Below are 20158 nucleotides of genomic sequence, written 5' to 3'. Positions count from 1 at the left end.
TATTATTCAATAACTTTTCATTTTACTGTTTCTCAGTTGCTTTTTGCTGTATTGATTTTTGTATTTCCCAGTAGCTTGCTATTCTACCATTTCCGTGTCGGTGTTGCTTCTGCAGTTTCTCAATCACTTTCCCTTCGACCTTTGTCATTTGACAGTTGTTTTTGCTTTTCCCATATCCTTATTGCTTTTGCTATGTCCCCTCTCTGTGGGTGTTTTTGCCACCTCCTGGTCTTGAACCCACAACCCCAAGTAATGTGCCTGCATTTGCTTCATTCACCTCATGACAGAGATTTCTCAAGAAAGTCGGACAATTAAAGTCACTCCCTGTAATTGATTGAATATTTTAATCATCTCTTAAAAGTGATATATGGTGTAAGAGTAAATCACAACATTGAAAGGAAAAAATTAGGGCTGGACGAGTTAACTTGTTATTATTGCGTTAACTCGTTAGTAATTTAACGCCGATAAATATTTTATCCCGCATTAACGCAGGTTTTATTTATCTTTTCTTTTTTTTTTGTTAAATTATAAATTTTTTATTAAAAAATAATTTAGGGAGGCTTTTTTGTCTTTAATGGATCGGAAAGTTCAGAGAGACAGGAAGCAGGTGGTGACAAACGCAGCTCCCTGGAAGCTGTAAGGGCTCTTAGGCCAAGAACACACTTGCTTTGTTGCATTGTCGGCGTAATTGTTCTTGTCCAGAGGACTCCACTAGAGGGAATACTAACAAACTCAGACGGCAGATGGTATTTGAGGTCACGAAGTTAAGGTGGTTGGATATATGCTCACATTACCTGCATAAAACCTCTACCAGTCACTTTCATGTAGCATCTTGTTAGGAAAATGGATTTGTTTTAACCAGAGCCAAACAAAATATCCTCATTCAAATTAAATGCTGCCGCTAGCCCTACTTAGAATAAATATATCTAAAACGGACTGAAATAGCAGCTCTGTTCATACTAAATTCACTCATGGGGGCTTCAAAGGCTCACTAATTCAAATTATTTTGTGTAAGAGATCCTAAACTCATAACGACATTAATAATTATTATCTTAACTCTTTCTTTGCTAAGCTAAACAGAACAAAGTAAAATTCTTGAGTCCATGCTAGTTGCTAAGACATTTATTTTTTCAGTGTTCCCAGCCAAAAAATATAGTAACACACACTATTTATGTTTTAATCCATTTGTTTTGTGTACAAATTGAACAAATAAGATATTTGGTGATGAGTGAGCTTTAGAGATTAGACAGACTAATGCTAAGCTAAGCTACCCTTCTGCTTGCTGTAGTTTTACATTTGATTAAAAGTACAACTGAATTTTTTTTTCAATTGATCTAAGTCTTTGACAAATATCAGAGTTCTTATTTAATTATCTGTGAGAAAGAAAATGAAATCCGGAAAAGCCAGCAGATGTTAATGCGTGTCTGAGGAGAAAACCTGTGAACATGGGTGACATTTCTCCTGCCAGGAGGTCAACCCATCGTTTGAGTGAATCAGTCACTTTCTTCCTGAGCAAAAGCAAAGAAGCTTACATTGTTGTTAGTTGTTGACATTTCCATAGTAAGCATAACCAAAAGCCATTTAATCTGCTTTATTTAGTCATTTTAACACAGAAGTGGTTGCTGTATTTTACAGGGGGGGAAAAAAGGGAAAGTTTAAAACCTTTGCTTGTCAGGGTGCGTGTTTGCACAGCATAAAGTGAAAAAAGCATCCGGGAAAATTCTTGCTAGACTCATTCATCTGAGCTGTCAGGGTATGTGTAAATACAGCAGAGACTGATCGCAGAAAACAACTGTTTCAAAACAAGTCATTTTTGTGCAGCCTCTCTTACAATGTAAAGCTGAATAAATTTGTTTTGCTCGACTGTCATGCCATTTTCTTCCCCCCCTCTAGCTGTCCACTGGTGGATTCTTACAAGCTCTTTTATGGAGACTTTACATTACATGACTGAGGATTTTTCAGTACTTTGACTTTATTGCTTTTATTGCTTTTTTTATGCTTCTTTTTAAGACGTTTATATATGTGTCTGTATCTATCATTAGGGATTTGCAGGTGACCTGATGGTGAGGAGCATCCAGCTGAAGCATTCTGGGAAATACGTGTGTATGGTACACACTGAAGTTGACACAGTTTCAGCTGCAGCAGACTTAATTGTCAGAGGTATGCCTGTTTCATCTTACCCAACACTGCTTGGGATTCTGCATCACTCTCCACAGGGTTGTTCATGTCCTGTTTTTCAGGAGAATGCTTTTTCAGATTAAGATATATGTCTCAGCTTTTGAATAAGAGCTGCCGAGCAAAGATTTTTGACAAATTAAACAGCACACTGTATATTTTGTTGAAGTTATAGATATTAATATTAGATGTTGAAACTTCAGTCTCATAGATATCTACAGCCTCCTCTTGTATTATCATTTAGTTGAATACTAGGCGTCTTCATGCTAAACACTGTTAATGCTTCGTCAATAGTCTACGGCTTAGATTGCCAGGGTGGGTTGCAAAAATAAACAAAAAAGTGAAGAATTCTAAGTTTCCTGACTGAACTTTTCATTTAGAATTTTTATATTGTTTTTTTTTTTGTTTTTTGTTAGGAGAGGTTTTGAGGTGTACTTCTGAGCATTTTGTGTCCTAAGTTAACAGCTACTCAGAAAACTACTGACCCATTAAAAATGTCATAGCTGTTTGAGCGAAAACACTATGTATAGTGAATTTTACGCCCCATCTGTTTTTCATCAGACAGTTGTTTACCTTGTTATTATTTTCTCAGTCGAAGAATGTCCGTGTTGCTGGGTGCCATTGCTTGCATGGTGGCTTGGCAATGAATCCTACCGCTAAATCAACTGTCACTCTAAATTCCGACTGTCTAATGCTACGATACCAGCTACATGAAGGTCAGGAGTCTGGAAATGCAGAAACACTTACCATCTTTTGAAACTTTGCAAAATAACACCCATCTCTGAGTTGTCCAACTAGTCTGACAAAACCGATCACCGGCAGGTGAGCAGCCACTTTTATGCAATAGCACACGGCAACTCGGACATTGAGAAGCTGGTGACAAAGAAAATGACTGTCAACAACTGGCGCAAAAGGGACACTGCTAAAATAAAATCCCCAATAGAGACTTTGCGTGAACTGCCTGTGAATTTTTTTTGCGTTTGAGGTGTTTCAGATGGTGAAAATTGGCTCTTTTGTCTTCCTCTTTGTGAAACTGTTCGCTTAGCAGGGAATCTTGCTAGTTTTCTCCATTTTTAGTTCGTAAGTAGAAAATCTACTTCGTAATTTACTGTGAGAGCAGCAGGACGGGCTTTAGTTCAAACAGAAAGTGGAATCCAGAAGAATTGCACTTACATTCTGTTATTAGCATTGCATGTTTGGCCAGTATTATTCTTGCTATAATTACGAAAATGCGTTATGATGGCTGCTTTGTGTGTCCAGCATTTATCTGGAGCGTCATTTGTGTGTGTACTAAGAAATGAACCGGGATAGCATAGGGCAAAATTTGACCGCGTGTAGGGTCATAGCGTCGGCAGCGGTAAACATGGCGGAGGTTCTGAAGACGAGCTCGAAGAGAAAGTCTCTAATTACCCGAATCTTTATGATGTACCTTTTGCTTATCAGTATAGTTGGCGAGAGATCAGTACTATTTTGGAAACATCCAGGCATTGAGGAAAATGTTGGAGTATTGGAGCAGGAATGATGTTTCATTCCATTCCAAGTTATCTGGTGCGCCCCCTGGTGGAAGCGTCCGCAAGTATGTGAGCAATTATGCCCACAACGGAGCGCGTGGCTTACATGTACATTTGACTAAAAAGAAAGTATTCCTGGCCTAATGCTACCAAAAGTTTGACATTTAAAATGGATCATTACTGAATAAATATATATATTCGTGTATAATGCTTAAGTGGTATGGATCATTTGAAACTCACAGCCTCAGAATGGATCTTTAAATGACGAACAAAGTTCGAAGTTATGCTAGATGCTTAACACTTTAGTCATTCAAGTCATCGTGTCTCAAGTCAAGTCAAGTGCCGAGTCTTTAACTTCCAAGTCCGAGTCGAGTCTCAAGTCTTATATTTTTTGTCAAGTCAAGTCACAAGTCATCAAAACAGCAACTCGAGTCGACTTGAGTCCAAGTCACAGTGACTTGAGTCCCCATCTCTGGATCATGGTATATGAATTGCATGGGGATGTTGCTCTCTTAGCCAAGTTACAAGAAATAAGACAGAGACATTAATGAATAAATAAAAAAAAAAGTACACTGAGAGCTTTATCAGCACAGTGTGAAAACGCATAAAAACAGAATGGCAAATGTGATGTGCGCTTCATGCGATATCTCCCTCAGATGTGGGAGAAAAGCACCTGCATGTTGTAACAGCCACACTTAACTACATACTGCAGATACTAAACTCTTAATTGTCGGTATAAAAGTGTCCCGAAAAGCTCAGCCTCCAGCACTGTCGTGTGAGACACCCAGGTGTTCACCACTATAAAGATCAATTTCATCTGTGGCACCCCAACGCTTTGTTACCATCCTTCATTAGCAGAGCAGTTTTAAGCCTTTGGTTTCTTACCCCATTTAAAACCAGTTCATAAAATGCTCCGGGGAAGTTTTCTCACATATTAATGATAGTTAAACACGTGCTTAGGTTAAGTCATGACTGGTTGAACTTGGCTCATAAACTCCCAAACTCAGTCTCTTGTGAATGTCTGCATCACTGAAAGATCAAGACAGCTTAATTAGCATTCTAACACAAGGCTGATTCCGCAACCATAGCTTAGCTGTACTTATTCCTTCATTGTTTTCTATATTTCTTAAATTTAAGGTGTTATGTGAATGTGTTTATGCTTTATATATTTTAGTAGCTTGATATCTGCAGCAGCCTTGGCGGTGCCTTTGTCATGAGCTTTTATGCATTTTTTTCCCCGCTGTAATTATCAGCCCTGACCATTTACCGGCCACCCGACGACACTGCCAAAAATCACATTTGGAGAAGACTGAACGAAATGTTCTTTTTTTTCCATTTGTGCCTATATGTTCCACACCACTTTTCAGCTCAAAGCAAAGCCAACGCTCGGTGGAAAACAACGGTATGAAAATGGAGATGAAAGTTCTGGCCACACTTGCCAAGCAGCAAAATAAATTGTCGTCTGGAAGGTTCTGATTAGAAAGAGTCTGCAGCCAATCTAGGCTTTGCAGCTTTTACATACAAATTCTACATTTATTTGTGTAATCTGAAACCAGGCATTGCTTATGCCTCGTGATTTTACACCAGCAGAAGGTTGTCCCACTGAGGGTACAGTCCTGCCTTTGCAGATTTGTAAGGCTTAGCGGGAAATCTCATGTCAGTTATCCAACTTCCAGACGGTTTGATCTCATGTTAGAACCTCTGCTAATTCCAGTGGAAAGAACCCTGTTTTTCCAAATACCTGACATGAATATCGTCTCTTGTTATAATTGTCTCCTCCCTTCACTTGTCAGTGATGGGTAAGCAGGGCTCCATCAGGAGAAATCCTTTTTTACATTCTTTGTTCCATGTTCTTGCTGTTTCTATTTGACAACAGTGCACATAGTCAAAAGAATGCACACCTTAATACTGAAAACTTAATCCCAGCTTAATCTTTGCTGTACAAGAAAAAAAACAAAAAAAACCGTAAGGTTAAAAGGCAAACAACTGCAAAACCACACAGTAAAGATGATGACTTTCAAGTCGCTTGAAATTCTTAGAGCAAAGAAATTTGCTTTACTTAGGTACAGATTGTGACTGCCGCCGAACTTCATACATGATGACATATATACTCAGTCGTTTGAAGAAGGAGGATTTTCTTTACAGTCATGTGGAAAATAAGGTATTTGTCCTTCAATTCTAACATTTTTCATATCAGCAGAATGAAAAAGTAATCGGGTTCTTACCAGGTCTTAAAACGCGGTAAATGCAACCCCAGCTGAATAAAAACATCTGACAGATTACACCGTGACATTATTCATTGAATAAAAACTAAGCCAAATTCCAGAAGCAGTGTGTGAAAAACTGTAAATTCTAATCAGTGCGCTTGATTAACTGGTTGTCATCAAGTGTGAGCACCTCCACAAACGTAGGAGTTTTGTCAGTTCGCTGCTCTGGAGCATTCAGGTGTGTGTAACACAATGCCAAGGAGGAAAGACATCAGCAATGATCTTAGAGAAGCGATTGTTGCTGCCCATCAATTTAGGAAGGGTTGTAAAGGAATTTCCAATCTATCTGGAGTCCATCATTCTGCAGAGAGAAAGATTATTCACAAGTGGAAAACATTCAAGACAGTTGTCTTTTGTTGTCTTCTACAGTTGTCTTCCCATCCCAGCAAGTTCACCCCAAGGTCAGACTGTGCAATGCTCAGAGAAACTGCAAAAACACCCAAGAGCTACATCTCAGACTCTACAGGCCTCAGTTAGCATGTTAAATGTTAAAGTTCATGACAGTGCCAATCGAAAAACACTTAACATGTATGGTTTGTTGCAGGAGAAAGCCTCTTCTCTCTAAAGAGAACATGGCAGCACAGCTTAGGATTGTAAAGTTAGATCTGAACAAACCACAAGACGTCTGGAACAGATGAGACCAAAGTGGAGATGTTTGGTCATAATGCAACGCAGCACGTTTGGAGAAAACCAAACACAGCATATCAGCACAAACACCTCACACCAACTGTCAAGCACGGTGGTGGAGGGCTGATGGTTTGGGCTTGTTCTGCGGCCACAGGATCTGGACACCTTTGCAGTCACTGAGTCCACCATGAACCCCTCTGTATACCAAAGTATTCTAGAGTTAAATGTGAGGCCATCTGTCTGACAGATAAAGCTGGGCTGAAACTGTGTCATCAACAGGACAATGATCCCAAACACAGCAGCAGATCTACTACAGAATGTGTGAGAAAGTAAAGAGTCAAGAATCAAGTCAAAGTGCAGACCTCAGCCTGGTTGCAATGCTGTGATGGGACATTCAGAGAGCTGTGCATAAACAAATGCTGAATAAACTCAACAAACTGAAGCAACGTTTAAAGAAGAGTGGACCAGAATTCCTCCCCAACAATGTGAGAGACTGATAACATCGTACAGAAAACAATTACTTCATGTTATTGCTGCTAAAGTAGGTTCTACAAGCTACTGAATCACAGGGTGGACTTAGTTTTTCACACACTGCTTTTCACAACAGAGCCTCCAGTTTATTCCTTTTGTGTCCCTCTCTCCTGTGTATCCCTCTGACTGTCTGTTTTTTTTATGTGTGTGCATGCTGTGGGTGTGGCACTCCTCTCACCTTCCTGTCTCCCTGGTTACTGATCAGTAGCGCTCCATCCACCTATCAGTCCTTCAGTATATCAACCTCAGTTCTTCGAGCTGTCATCACCTGCTCATTGTTTCAGCCTTTGTGGATCACTGCGTACCCGCCTGCTTTCCTGCTCATCTTCATGCCTGCCAATCAATCATCCAGCCATGCTCCCATCCTGCTCTGCCCCGTTTAACCAGCTTTCCCCAGCCTTCACCTCCACCCATCTTCACTCCCTGATACAAGACAAAAAAAAGGATTTTATTTCTAACTCTTTGTGTCGTGCATTTGGGCCTCCCTGTTGTCCGTAACAGTTCCCACTGAACTGTAATATTCAATATTTATGAGACTGGTGTGTCCTACAGAGCCTGAGTTATGAGTCTCTTAACACCTGTGGTGGGGTCTCATGGAGCAAAGCAGGAAGCTTACTTGAAACCTTAGGCTAATGCGAGGCTAATGCAAGTGTCTCTTTATGTTTCTTGCTGTTGCAGGACCTCCCGGGGCCCCGGAGGGCCCGCTGGTGACTGATGTTACTGATACTACCGTGCAACTGTCCTGGGGCTCTGGACCTGACAACCACAGTCCTGTCACCATGTACATGGTGCAAGCCAGAAGCCCCTTTTCCATTGGCTGGCAGACTGTCAGGACAGGTAAACAACTGTTGGAGAAAAGTAGTAAAGTAAAAAAAAAAAAGCAAAGGAACTATCATGTGATATGCAGTTCTGTGCAAAAGGCTCGAGAAGTCCTCCGTTTCTTTATATATTAGCAGGGAAACGGGGAAAAGTTGCTGCCATTTATTGAAACATGATACAAATTGAAATACAGTCTATGAGACAAAAGCCATTCATAGCACCCAGGGAACATGGGGGTACAGTGCCTTGCTCGAGGGCACATCGGCCATGACAAGGAGGTGGACGGACACCCCTCCAGTTGTCAGTTTCACTAATCTTTTTTTGAGTGGCAATTGAACCACCAACCTTCCAGTTATTGGACGACCCACTCTAACCACTGAGCCACGGCCGCCCCAGTTTGTGCAATACTAACCCTCTGAGACCAACTTTCTGTCATTTCTTTAAGTAGTCTTCAGGAATAGTTCTTCAGGCCTTTTCTTCCGTTCTCTGCCAAGATAATACCACACTGCTTCAGTAATGTTGAGGTCCGGGCTCTGGGGAGGATTCATCCCTCCATCAGACCTGAAGCCACTGATTTTCAGCCCACTTCTTGTGTCCTTTGGCACAGCTCAGCCTTTTCTCCCTGTTTCCCTTCCTTAAGAACGGCTTCTTGAAAGCCACGCTTACATGGAGCCCATTTCTGATGAGCTGTTCAGTGAACAGTAGATGGTAGAGTAACAGTAGAGAGGTCATCTCTCAGGTCCTGTGTCAGGTCTTTGCTGGATTTTTTCCTCTTTCTTAAGGACGTAACTTTCAGAAAATGTTCATCTGCTGCAGATAGTTTTTCAGACCTGCCACCTTTTGTTTCCTCCACTTGTCCAGGTTCCTTCATTTTTTAGGGACACACTGCACACCGGGCTGACACCTGCCTAGTTTTCAGCTAAGAGCTCTTTGGTAATCACCTTGTTGGTGCAATTCTTTTTATGTCTGCATTTTTGTACGGCTAAAGAAAAGGGAAGCAATTATGCTCCTTTGTGACAGGCCGCTAGAAACAAAGTGCCTAAAAATACAAATTGGTTCTCTGCTCAGTTGTTTGTTATGTGCAGACACAACGCTGGTTTATCCCCTGAGTTAGGTTCCTTGTTTATGCTCGAATGATTCACAGGTCAGTGTTAAGTGGTTTAACGAAAAAGAAAACACATTCTTGCATCCTCCGAAATGATCAGATTCAAGCAGCGGGAAAAAAAAAGGGGGGTGGAAACTTTGAATTGCTTCAGGAAGCCTTTAGAACTGTTGTTCAAGACCACTTCTAAGAAAGTCTGGCTGCTTGGAAGCAAAATATGAAGAAATGAGAGGAGGATCAAGACTTTTGCACAGCATTTTTGAGTCAACAATAACCATAAAGACTTCGCACTGTTTCTGACATGTGAACAAAGCTCTTTAATGAGTTTTAACTTCTTTTTCAATAACAGGAAACTCGAAACAAAAACAGAATCGGACAAAAACAAATTTGTATCATTTCTAAAAAGACCTATGTTGGTAAGGCTATTTCCTGACAATCAATCAAATTATTTTCCCTCTGCCACTTTAACTTTGGATTACTTAAGACCTTGTGCAGGAAGACGCTCAGCTCTGTCATGTCAGTCACATTAATTGAAACGACCTCCTGCGACACCTTCTTAATTCTGTTTATTTAACTGCACTTGTGTTTAAATTTGCATTGTGAGATGATAAAAATACTCACGCAGTATCCACAATGCTGGCAGAGCGGGTAGATTTGTTGGACCGGTGACACGCTGTAATTGGAAAAGTATTAAAAGATTTACAGACGTCATCGCTGGAGTTTGATGAACTTGACTGGTTTTTAATCTCTTTGTTCTTATAATTGTAGGAGAACAAATGTGCCTCAGCAAAATCTAAGGAAAAATAAAAGAAAGGAGGAGAGACCAAAAAAACACATCTCAATTCTTAATTCTTTAATCCTAGTTCCTGATTCTGTGCCTGGACAGATGATGCACGCTACAGTGAGAGATCTGAACCCCTGGGTGGATTATGAATTCAGGGTGGTGGCAATCAACAATGTTGGTGTTGGAGAACCCAGCACGCCGTCTAAACAGATTCGAACCAAAGCAGCAGGTAACCTCTCGGCTCAAGTGTTTGATTAGTTTTCCTATTCCTCGGCGCTCCTTGTCATGTTGTTCGCCTTCAGTGCTTTGATTACAAGGCCGCAATCATGATAAGTGGACTCCAAATTACACTGAAAAGATTTCATGTCATGTGTGTCAGCGCCCATGGAGTAAAAATACGGGAGTATTAATTGATGGTTGAAGCCACGAGTCGGTGACATGAACAGGTTTCTTTGAGCTGCTTGGTTAAGTAGTCCCATCCTGCTGGTTGATCCACGCTTCCTGTTGTGCCTCACACAAGCCCTCCTCTGTGTGATTGGCTTCTGTTGTGTGGATGAGAAGCTCCAGAGTGGCTGGGATCACCTAATTGAAAGCTGCGTGGCATAACAGAATCTTCAACACCTACATCTGTAGATGAACACACTTCTTTTGTTTCTGTTTAGTTCCCAAAGTTGCACCAGTTAACGTGAGCGGAGGTGGGGGAGCCCGGGGAGAACTGCTTATTATGTGGGAGGTAAGTGGATGATTGTTTTGACTGAGCATTCATTGCGACGAAACCTCCTTCCTTTGATGAGTCTGAGCTCTGGCAGAGTCTGCAGTGGCCTGGCTTCAGTGGAATAGCTTTTTATTAAGGGGCGCAGCTTTTCTGATTTGCTGCCTGCTGCCTCCCCCGTGTTTTGTAAATCTGAATGAAGAACGAGCTAGTGCAAATGTCACATGTGTAGATCTAGAATTGGGTGACAGCATGATATTTCTTGGACGTGGGCCAAAGTACTAAAAAGTTGCAGTGTTGGTACAAATGTTCAACAGGTTGTTCGACATACAGCCATGTGAAAGAATAACAAAGGACACATTTTACTTTTAAGACTTAAAATGAAGTAACACAACCTCATATGAATAACAAAACATGATTACATTATTATCTTTTGAACAAACTAAGCCAAAATGTAGAAGCAGTGTGTGAAAAATTGAGTTCACCCCATGATTCAGTAACTTGTAGAACTATCTTTAGCAACAATAAGTTAAAGTTGATCATTTTCTGTAAGATGTTATCAGTCTCTCACATCGTGCAGTAATTCTGGTCCACTCTTCTTTACAATGTAGCCTCAGGTCATTGAGCTCTGCAGCATTTGTTTCTGCACAGCTCTCTTAAGGTCCCACCGCAGCATTTCAGTCAGGTTGAGGTCTGGACTTTGACTGGACCATTGCAACACTTTGATTCTTCTCTTTTTCAGACATTCTGTTGTAGATCTGCTGCTGTGTTTGGGATCATTGTCCTGTTGATGACCCAGTTTCAGCCCAGCTTTATCTGTCAGACAGATGGCCTCACATTTGACTCTAGAATACTTTGGTATACAGAGGAGTTCATGGTGGACTCAATAGCCCCTTTCACACTGAGGAAGAACCCGCGTTTAATCCTCGAATTTAGCGTGTCCGCTGTTGCGTTCACACTGACGACCCGGGCTGCCGCGTCAACTCGACTCGCCTTTCGACCCGCGTCGGACCCTAGTCTTTTTGCCGAGCCGAGTTTGGTGTGAACGCAATCGACGCGGGTCGAACGTGGGCGTGGCGTGACGTGAGGAGTTTAAAAGACAGGATGGACAGCTGATTCAGAACAACAGCGACAGGTGAGGCCAAGTTTCCCTCTGTTTTAGCCTACATCAAGTTCGAGACATTTTTGAAGATGGCCAACTGGGGAGACAAGGAGGTCCGCAAGCTCCTCACCTCCAAGCAGAGGACGTTATTTACCGCCACATTTCGGGGACTATAGTGCTCTTGTATTCTCCGCATATGTTCTTCGGCGGCATCCCACGTTGTAACCATCCACACCCCGTAAAATAACATCTCCATGAACTGCATATACAATTGCAAAAACGAGTCCTCAAGGTGTATTTAACCCTACCTCCGACGCATGGCTTGTGCCTACGTCATTGTACACGCCCAGCATTTTATGTGTTTCGTGTGACGCTCTGCCACTAGGCAACGCCCCCTGAACTCGGCTTCAGGCGACACGGGTCACCTAACACGCCAAGCGTTCACATTGCTCGACGCGGGTCGAAGGTGCAATTTGGACCCGCAAAGGTAGCGGGTCGCAGTGTGAATGGGGTTAAGGACTGCAAGGTGTCCAGGTCCTGTGGCTGCAGAACAAGCCCAAACCATCAGCCCTCCACCACCGTGCTTGACAGTTGGTATGAGTCAGGGGTCACGTAAACCAAATATTGTCCTTCGTTGACAGTTTTTTTAAAAACAGTGACAGAAAAATCTGAAGGCCATCTGTCATTTTGACAGGTTGCAATTCACACCCCTGACCACTTGGTGGCGAGTGAGCATATCAATTAGCTATTGTCTCTTTTGATGCATCACCTCGTTGACTTCCCTCGTTCAGAGAGTCTTGCCGACTTCTGATCACTTCACTTGGAGAAATGTTCCCTGATTTCAAAACTTTGGCTGAAGTGGCGTTTGTAATTCCAGTCTCCTTGTGGCAGCAGATTCAGAACCACATCAAAACAGCCATGAGAAATCGTCTGTCCGAGGCAAAATGACAATAACCTCTGCAGCAATCCCCCTTGAGACATTTGATTATGCACAAGCGGCACACAATTGTGGGAAGGAAAGTGTGAGACTGTGTTCAGGCCACAGCAGGTGAACTGTTCATATTTTAAGTGCAATCGTTTTAATTTCATTGTTCATATGTAGCTACTGGGGCCACAGAGTTTTTGTCTGCTATACATCTGCTTGGTGTGTGATGGCGCGGTGTGGATTCTCTGTTCAGCTTGTTCGGACTGAATATTAATTAAAAATGGATGAAAATTAAATGCTATTGAATATTTCATTATTATCACAAGACAAATACAACTTGGAACAAGACCGTTTAAACTTCAGTACTTATAGTTTATATGATTTTTGAAATTAAAGCGATTTTTACGACCCTGTCAGTCAAAATGACGGACAACGAAAAAGTCTAGCGCAACCTCTGGTATGAGGTGTTTGTGCTGATATGCTGTGTTTGGTTTTCTCCAAACGTGCTGCTGTGCATTATGACCAAACATCTCCACTTTGGTCTCATCTGTCCAAAGGACATTGTTCCAGAAGTCTTGTGGTTTGTTCAGATGTGACTTTACAAACCTAAGCTGAGCTGCCATGTTCTTTTTAGAGAGAAGAGGCTTTCTCCTGCAGCCCTTCCACACAAGCCACACTTATTCAGTCTTTTTCTAATTTTTCTGTCATGAACTTCAACATTTAACATGCTAACTGAGGCCTGTAGAGTCTGAGGGAAAGATTGACAACTGTCTTGAATGTTTTCCATTTCTGTAGAATGATGGACTTATAACCTTATAACCCTTCCCAGATTGATGGGAAGCAACAATCGCTTCTCTAAGATCATTGCGGATGTCTTTCCTCCTTGGCATTGTGATAACACTCACCTGAATGCTCCAGAGCAGCAAACTGCCAAAATGTGGGCTATTATAGAGGTGCTCACACTTGATGATAAGTTAATGAAGTGTATTTGATTAGCAGCACTGGCTGCCACCTACCCTCTTAGTTTCTATGGAAACGGTAAAGTTTCTACAGACCTGCTTCTAAGTTTTGGCTTAGCTTTTCTTTGGATTGATAATGACACAGCGTGATATGTCATGTTCTGTTTTTAATCTGAGGTTATATTTCCCTAATATTTACTTCATTTTAAGACTTTTTTTTCATCAAGCCCTCATATGTAAAGCCTTAGAATTTACCTTCTGATTGCAAAACCCTATTCCCGCTTCACTCCTCTGCAGCTTCCTCATTCAGTTTCTGCTCACAGCTCCTTTCGGTCAGAGGCGTAACTTTTCCGTCCCTATCTCAGCCAGTTCCAGAGGAACAACAGAGCGGAGAGGACTTTGGCTATGTTGTGGCTTTCCGCCCACTTGGCAGCAGTACTTGGATCCAGACGGTGCTGGCCTCCCCCGACGCATCCAGATATATCTACAGAAATGACAGCGTTGCTCCCCTGTCTCAGTTTGAGGCGACTGTGGGCGTGTACAACAGCATGGGAGAGGGTCCGTTCAGCCGTGTTGCCAAAGTGCTTTCTGCAGAGGAAGGCGAGTGTGTTCATGTACTGAATACAGAAATAACCACGGCGGTGTTAATTCCAGAAAGTGTAAGCTCTCTCTCATAATTGCAACGATGCATTATTCATCTGTTCTCTGCAGAACCCTCAGAGGCTCCATCAAGAGTACGGGCCCGCGCTCTGTCAGCCTCTGAGATCGAAGTGTCCTGGGAATCAGTTCCTCCCGGGTCCAGCAGAGAGAAGATCATTGCGTACGAGGTATGAAAAGGAAAAGATGAAATAATATATGGAATATTCAAACAAGGAGCAGACGTTAATCCCTGCACGAGTGACAGTACAATAAGTTTCTCTGAGTATATCTGCCAGTGACACTCTGACAGTAGAATATTACATGTTATGGTTTTTTTATGAGCTAAATAAGGTGTGCTGGCTACTGTTCCGGTGTCCGTAAGCCTGAGCCCAGAACTGTCAGATAGCTACTATTAAAGACTCTAACCAAATAAGAGAAAGTGTGAACAATCATGCGTCATTTCTAACTACAACAAACTCTCTCCTGAGATTTGGCAGTGGGAGACCCAGGAAAAAATAACAGTCTCCTCTAAAACCCAGATATTTGACATGAGAGGCTGTGCAGAGGAGAAAGAAGAAAAGAGTCTTCTGAGATGAAGAGCCACTTCTGAGAGCAAGACGAAGCTTTTTAAATGAGTTGAATGAGTTTGGGTTTAAAATAAGGAAATCCAGAAACAATCCTGACAATGTAAAGGTCCCGATGCTTAAAGTGCTCCGAGGCTTTGTTAGTACCATCTGTGTTAAACCGAGCTAGTGACAGTTTGACTTTGATGACTTGTCTTTTTTTTTATTCATTAATTGTTCCAGAGTATTTTTTCTGTTGCGAGTAGCATAAAGGGATTAGATATGAAAACTTGCTGCACAGACTTTTTTTGACCTCTGAAACAAAATAACATTTTCCATGACAACAGGATTTGTCCTCCAGCACGGCTGTTTTAAGGAATGAGAAGCTACTCACTCAATCAGTTAGTCTTTAATAACTTGTTGCCAGCCCAAGCCTTTTAATGAAGGCAATGCTTTTCCAGCTAGATGATGTGGGCTGATCAAATAAAGCAATTCTTTTCATACCGGTTACAAGTGCAAGTCCAGATTGAAGCCACGAGGTTTTCCTATAGCAGATATCAGCTGTGTCGTGTCCGCTGAATGATTCCATGACTCCTGTTTTGGGCCTATTTAAAAAAAAAAAAAAAAAAGCTGATTTAAATCAAGAATAGTTACTAATTAGAAAAGGAAATTACAGAAAAGAAAATGACAAATGCATAAATCATTAAGTAACTTCTCTTTGTTTTCATCTTCTATTTAGTCGCTTTTTTCTTTGTATTTCTTTTATATCCATTCTTGTTAAAGCATCTGTGTTCCATGTTTCTGACTGACGAACAGCAGAGCTGGGGGCAGTCTCACGTGACCCTTTGCTCACTGGCTACGCTAATGTGAGGCTAGTGAAAAGACCGCAGCAGATCACATTAAATAGTTCTCCCACCCTACAACCCTACTGTCATGGCCAGCGACCTCCCACTGTGGCACAGATTATCAGGACACATGTCAGTCAGTCAGTTTTAAACTTGGTTCATCAGCCCAACTGTCCAGCGACCTCCTGGTGCTCCCGATGGTCAGTCCACCAGTCAGAAGACAGATGACCCCACTGCAGCTCACAGATCATTTACTTTTTTTTCTGTGTAGACACTATCAGTGGGTCTACATGATGAGATTATCAAATCAAATCAAATTTATTTGTAGAGCACGTTTCATGTACAAAGTGCTTCACATAAAATAAAAGCATTGCAGAAGGGAGTGGAAGAAGCATTATAAATACATAAAAGAATATAAAGAGAAACAAATAAAATAATTCAAATGAATTTAAAAACAAGCAACAGATAAATTCAAAGATACCATGCAGATTTCATGCATAGACACATGAGAAAAGAAATGTTTTCAACCTGGATTTAAAAATGTCTCCATTTGGTGAAAGTTTAATCTCCACTGGCAGTTTGTTCCACTTGTTTGCAGCATAACAGCTAAATGCTGCTTCTCCATGTTTAGTCTGGACTCTGGACTGGACCAGCTGACCTGAGTCCTTGGATCTAAGAGCTCTGCTAGGTTTATATTCTCTGAACATATCATAGATGTATTAATTTGATTATAGCTTTGGTGGATTATGCTCTTTATTTGAGCAAGGGCAATTATCCAAGTATACATGGCGGTGAGTAAATGGAATCATTGGCACAAAGCATGTCATACCCCCGTACGATAGGTGGCGCTGTACCCATTTCAACTATTGCTACTAGATCCACTTCCGGTTGACCCCTTCACCACCAACATCAACAGCAAACACAGGCATTTGAGAAAGATGGCGAATGAAGAGCAAGATGAAGCTACGTCCCTCTACATTTCGTTTGTGATGAGCCTGCTTATCGCGTTGTTTTTTTCTTTCCGACGGCGGCGACAACAACAAAACTTTTAGGTCACATGACGACTTTTTTATCTATAACTATAAACTGTAGTGGCATTGGGTAAATCCTCAACTCAAGGCTGTGAACATGAGCATCTGCCTGGGTTGGGCTTTTTAAACGAGGATGTCGTCTTCTCTCATTAAACTGGGGGAGGGAAATTTTTCAAAGATAGAATGGCAGCTAGGTTTGTTACAGGCAGTGTATTGATGTGTTGGATAGCACTTTAGAAAGACAGAATGCTGCCTACTTTTTCCTGATACCAAGAAAGTAGGTGAAATTTAAACTTTATGGTTATTAGCTGGAGAATTTACAAAAATAACCTCCATCTGTAGCTGCTCCTGAATCTCCCAGAAGAGGATACCCAAATTCTCCCACAGTGCATTCTGCTCTCCAAACAAAGAGGAAGGGATAGAGAGCGGAACTCGAGTGTGTTAGCCATTTATTATGTTCTGTCCTCAGAGAGCTCTGCACAGTTACTTTGTAAGAGGCTTATCCTGAACTGATGAATGAATCCCAAGTAACAAGAAGTAGTGGTTTTTCTAACTTTCAGACTATTAATTAGCCCAATGTTTAAGATAAAGACCGATTTCACTCGGTTGGCATTAAACCGTAGTGATAACAAATACAGAATTTTAACAGTCAACTTGTAGACTTAAGAGTTTTTTTGGGGGGATCTTATTTGGATCAGCACAAAAACTTCAGTCTGATGGGATGGGACAGAAGTTTAAAAGGTGTAGAGAAACAATGTCACAGGCCGACAGGACAGTAAGTCATCACCGCAGCCCTCAATCCATCTACCTGCAACCAGTCATTCAAGCCCTGCTTCATCTTTATGAACAAAAATACTGCAGCAGTAAAACCTGGATACACCTAAAAAAAGGTTTTGCTGAGAAAAAAAGCTTTTATGATACATGATAATATGATTTTTTGATCAGCATAGAACCGCTTAGCTTATGATATGTTGAAATACCACAGTGGGTAAAGCACACGTGTAAATAATATCTTGAATTGATGACGAAGTTCCATATCTCTGCTTCAGTTTTTGAGGGCTCTGGTGCTGCCAACGCTGAAAACACTTACCTCCATGTGAAAAAGTGAGCACGCCCTTAATCAGTTGTCATGTTTGAGGCAGTGTGTGAAAAACTAAGTCCATCCTTACTGCTTTCATAGGAATTCAGCAGGTAAGTAGTAGCCAGGTGCTGCTCTGGAGCATTCAGGTGTGTGTTAACACGATGCCAAGGAGGAAAGACATCAGCAATGATCTTCGAGAAGCAACTGTTGCTGCCCATCAATCTGGGAAGGATTATAAGGCCATTTTTCATCATTATTAAAGATTAAAGATTATTCACAAGTGGAAAACATTTCAAGACAGTTCCCAGTCTTCCAAGGAGTGGACGTCCCATCAAGTTCACCCCAAGTTCAGACTGTGAAAAAAGAGCCACACCTCTATGCAGTTCTGAGCTAAGATGAGAAAGGAGATGTATTCTGTTTTTTTTTTCAGAAGCTGACACATTTTCCGGAGGCCTTAATGAAATATCTGTGACATACTTTGGTTAAAATAACAGTGAGACAGTACAGCACTAATTATGATGTCTGCCACCGGGAAGAACTGAATAACCAGTGGCCTACATACGGAGACTGGACTTTTGTCATGTCGGGAATTCCAGCTGAAGTGTAGTTATCATGTGGCCGAATTTTTACATTTTAGCATCTGTGACACGCAAGAAACTCCTTCTTTCGTTTTCTTTTCGTCCTGCTTGTGTTGTATTCAAAATGTCTTTTTAGATGTCATCTCATCGCCTGCAGTGGCTCCCAGCTCTGGACGGCAATTGGTCACATGTTGTTTGTCAATCATTTTGGAGCTATGCGTGCAGTGTCAAAGATGACAGACCTGAGAACTGACATCTTTTCTCTTTCTCACCCCGGCTTGGGTGGACCTCTCTACTGCTCGGTCTGATGACACTGCAGTGTGCATAACTCGCAAATAAAACGAGGCCTACACACATAATGTGTGTTAAAGCCTGCTTTGGTCCAAGTGAATTCATCCCATCATACAGCTCATTTCAACAATGAAATGAACATCAGAGTTGTCTGTTCAGGGTGTTATCTTATCAATAAGTATTTTACCGGACATCTGTTGGTTTGGTAAAACATAAATAAATAAATAAAAAGCCAGTGTAAATGTAAATGTACTTTATTTATACAGCCCTTTACAAACAATCCTTAAGGTGTACCAAAGTGCTTTACAGCAGGTAATAAATAAAGAGAAGAATAAGTAAAAACAAATAAAAACAATAAAAGAACAGTGAAAGCAATAAAATACAACAAAATCAAATAAGATAAAAGTGTCATCATACTACTGGGTATTAAAAGCAATCCTAAATAAGTAGGTTTTTAGCATAGATTTGAAGAGGCCCAGGTCAGAAATAAGACGCAGCTGGACGGGGGGCTTATTCCAGAGCCTGGGGGCAGCTTTGGGAAAAGGCTCGCTCACCCCAGGGTTTGTATTCTGACCTGGGCACTTCCAGCAGAAACTGATCTGTTGACCTCAGAGCTCTACCAGGACTGTTAAAAGCTCAGATAAATATGATGGGGCGAGGCCGTTAAGAGCTTTAAAAACAAACATTAAAAGTTTAAAATCAGTTCTATAAAGGACAGGAAGCCAATGAACAGGAGTGATGTGCACACGTCTGTTGGTGTTGGTTAAAAGACGGGCAGCAGCGTTCTGCACCAGCTGAAGGCGACTGAGAGAAGACTGGGAGACGCCAACATAAAGAGCATTGCAATAGTCTAACCTTGAACTTATGAGGGCATGGATGGCTTTTATCAAGGTCATGACGACTTAAAAACATTTTAACTTTGGCCAGGAGACGTAACTGGAAAAAAATAGTCCTGACGACACTGTTCATTTGTTTGTGTGTGGAACAGTGTGGAAAACAAAGTGAACCAGGATGAAAGTTTCTGCTTTGGTCCACCCTTACACGGGAGCTTTTTCTTACATCTGAAATGAGCTGCATTCAATCCGGGCTTCCGACACATGAACGTGTTATTTTTTCGTTGCTATGCACTCTACCCATGCTGTCTTTGGAAGACAGGAGGAGTCTTCTTAGATCACAGCGCTCAGTCTTTGTGTTAAGATGAACAACAGAGTGGCTGAAGAACCGTAAACATCTTCTGGTCAGGTGTCTCGGGTATGTTCCCAAGTGCCTTTCAAAACTGGAATGATTAAACTGCTGGTGGAAAAAGAAGAAAAATATAAACAAATGAAAAAAACCTGGATGTATCTGTTATCAGCAGCTCCAGGCTCTCTGACCTGCCTCTCCCAACCAAGATCCCTGAGAAGTACCTGCTCTCAAGCCATCTGTTTGACATTTTGCTGTCACTATCTCGTGTTGGGGTCATAAATAATCCTTCTTAAAAATACAGAACCTGAAAGGCCTCTAATCCTTATACTGCTCACTTTCAATGCTGCCAACACTAGCTGCTGATTTTCAGATATCCTATTGGGACTTTAAAAATGTGTGTTGGACTTCTTGGGGACCTAAGGTAGCTGAGC

The 20158-nt window shown here is 41.5% G+C and overlaps 1 protein-coding gene across 1 annotated transcript in view; it reads left to right on the top strand.

Annotated features, from left to right (window-relative positions):
- The window catches only part of cntn6 (contactin 6), a 71441-nt gene that overhangs the window by 34839 nt on the left and 16444 nt on the right, over positions 1–20158 (top strand). Inside the window, exons 13-18 of the mRNA XM_075459967.1 lie at positions 2043–2160; positions 7790–7948; positions 9896–10045; positions 10479–10549; positions 13880–14114; positions 14226–14341. Coding sequence (XP_075316082.1) covers positions 2043–2160; positions 7790–7948; positions 9896–10045; positions 10479–10549; positions 13880–14114; positions 14226–14341 — 849 coding nt within the window. The remainder of the gene's footprint in view (positions 1–2042; positions 2161–7789; positions 7949–9895; positions 10046–10478; positions 10550–13879; positions 14115–14225; positions 14342–20158) is intronic.

This window comes from Odontesthes bonariensis, chromosome 3, assembly GCF_027942865.1.
Source record: "Odontesthes bonariensis isolate fOdoBon6 chromosome 3, fOdoBon6.hap1, whole genome shotgun sequence".
In the NCBI taxonomy this organism is placed as follows: Eukaryota; Metazoa; Chordata; class Actinopteri; order Atheriniformes; family Atherinopsidae; genus Odontesthes; species Odontesthes bonariensis.
Note: the sequence above shows the minus strand (reverse complement) of the source record. Positions and strands in the feature narration are given on the sequence as shown.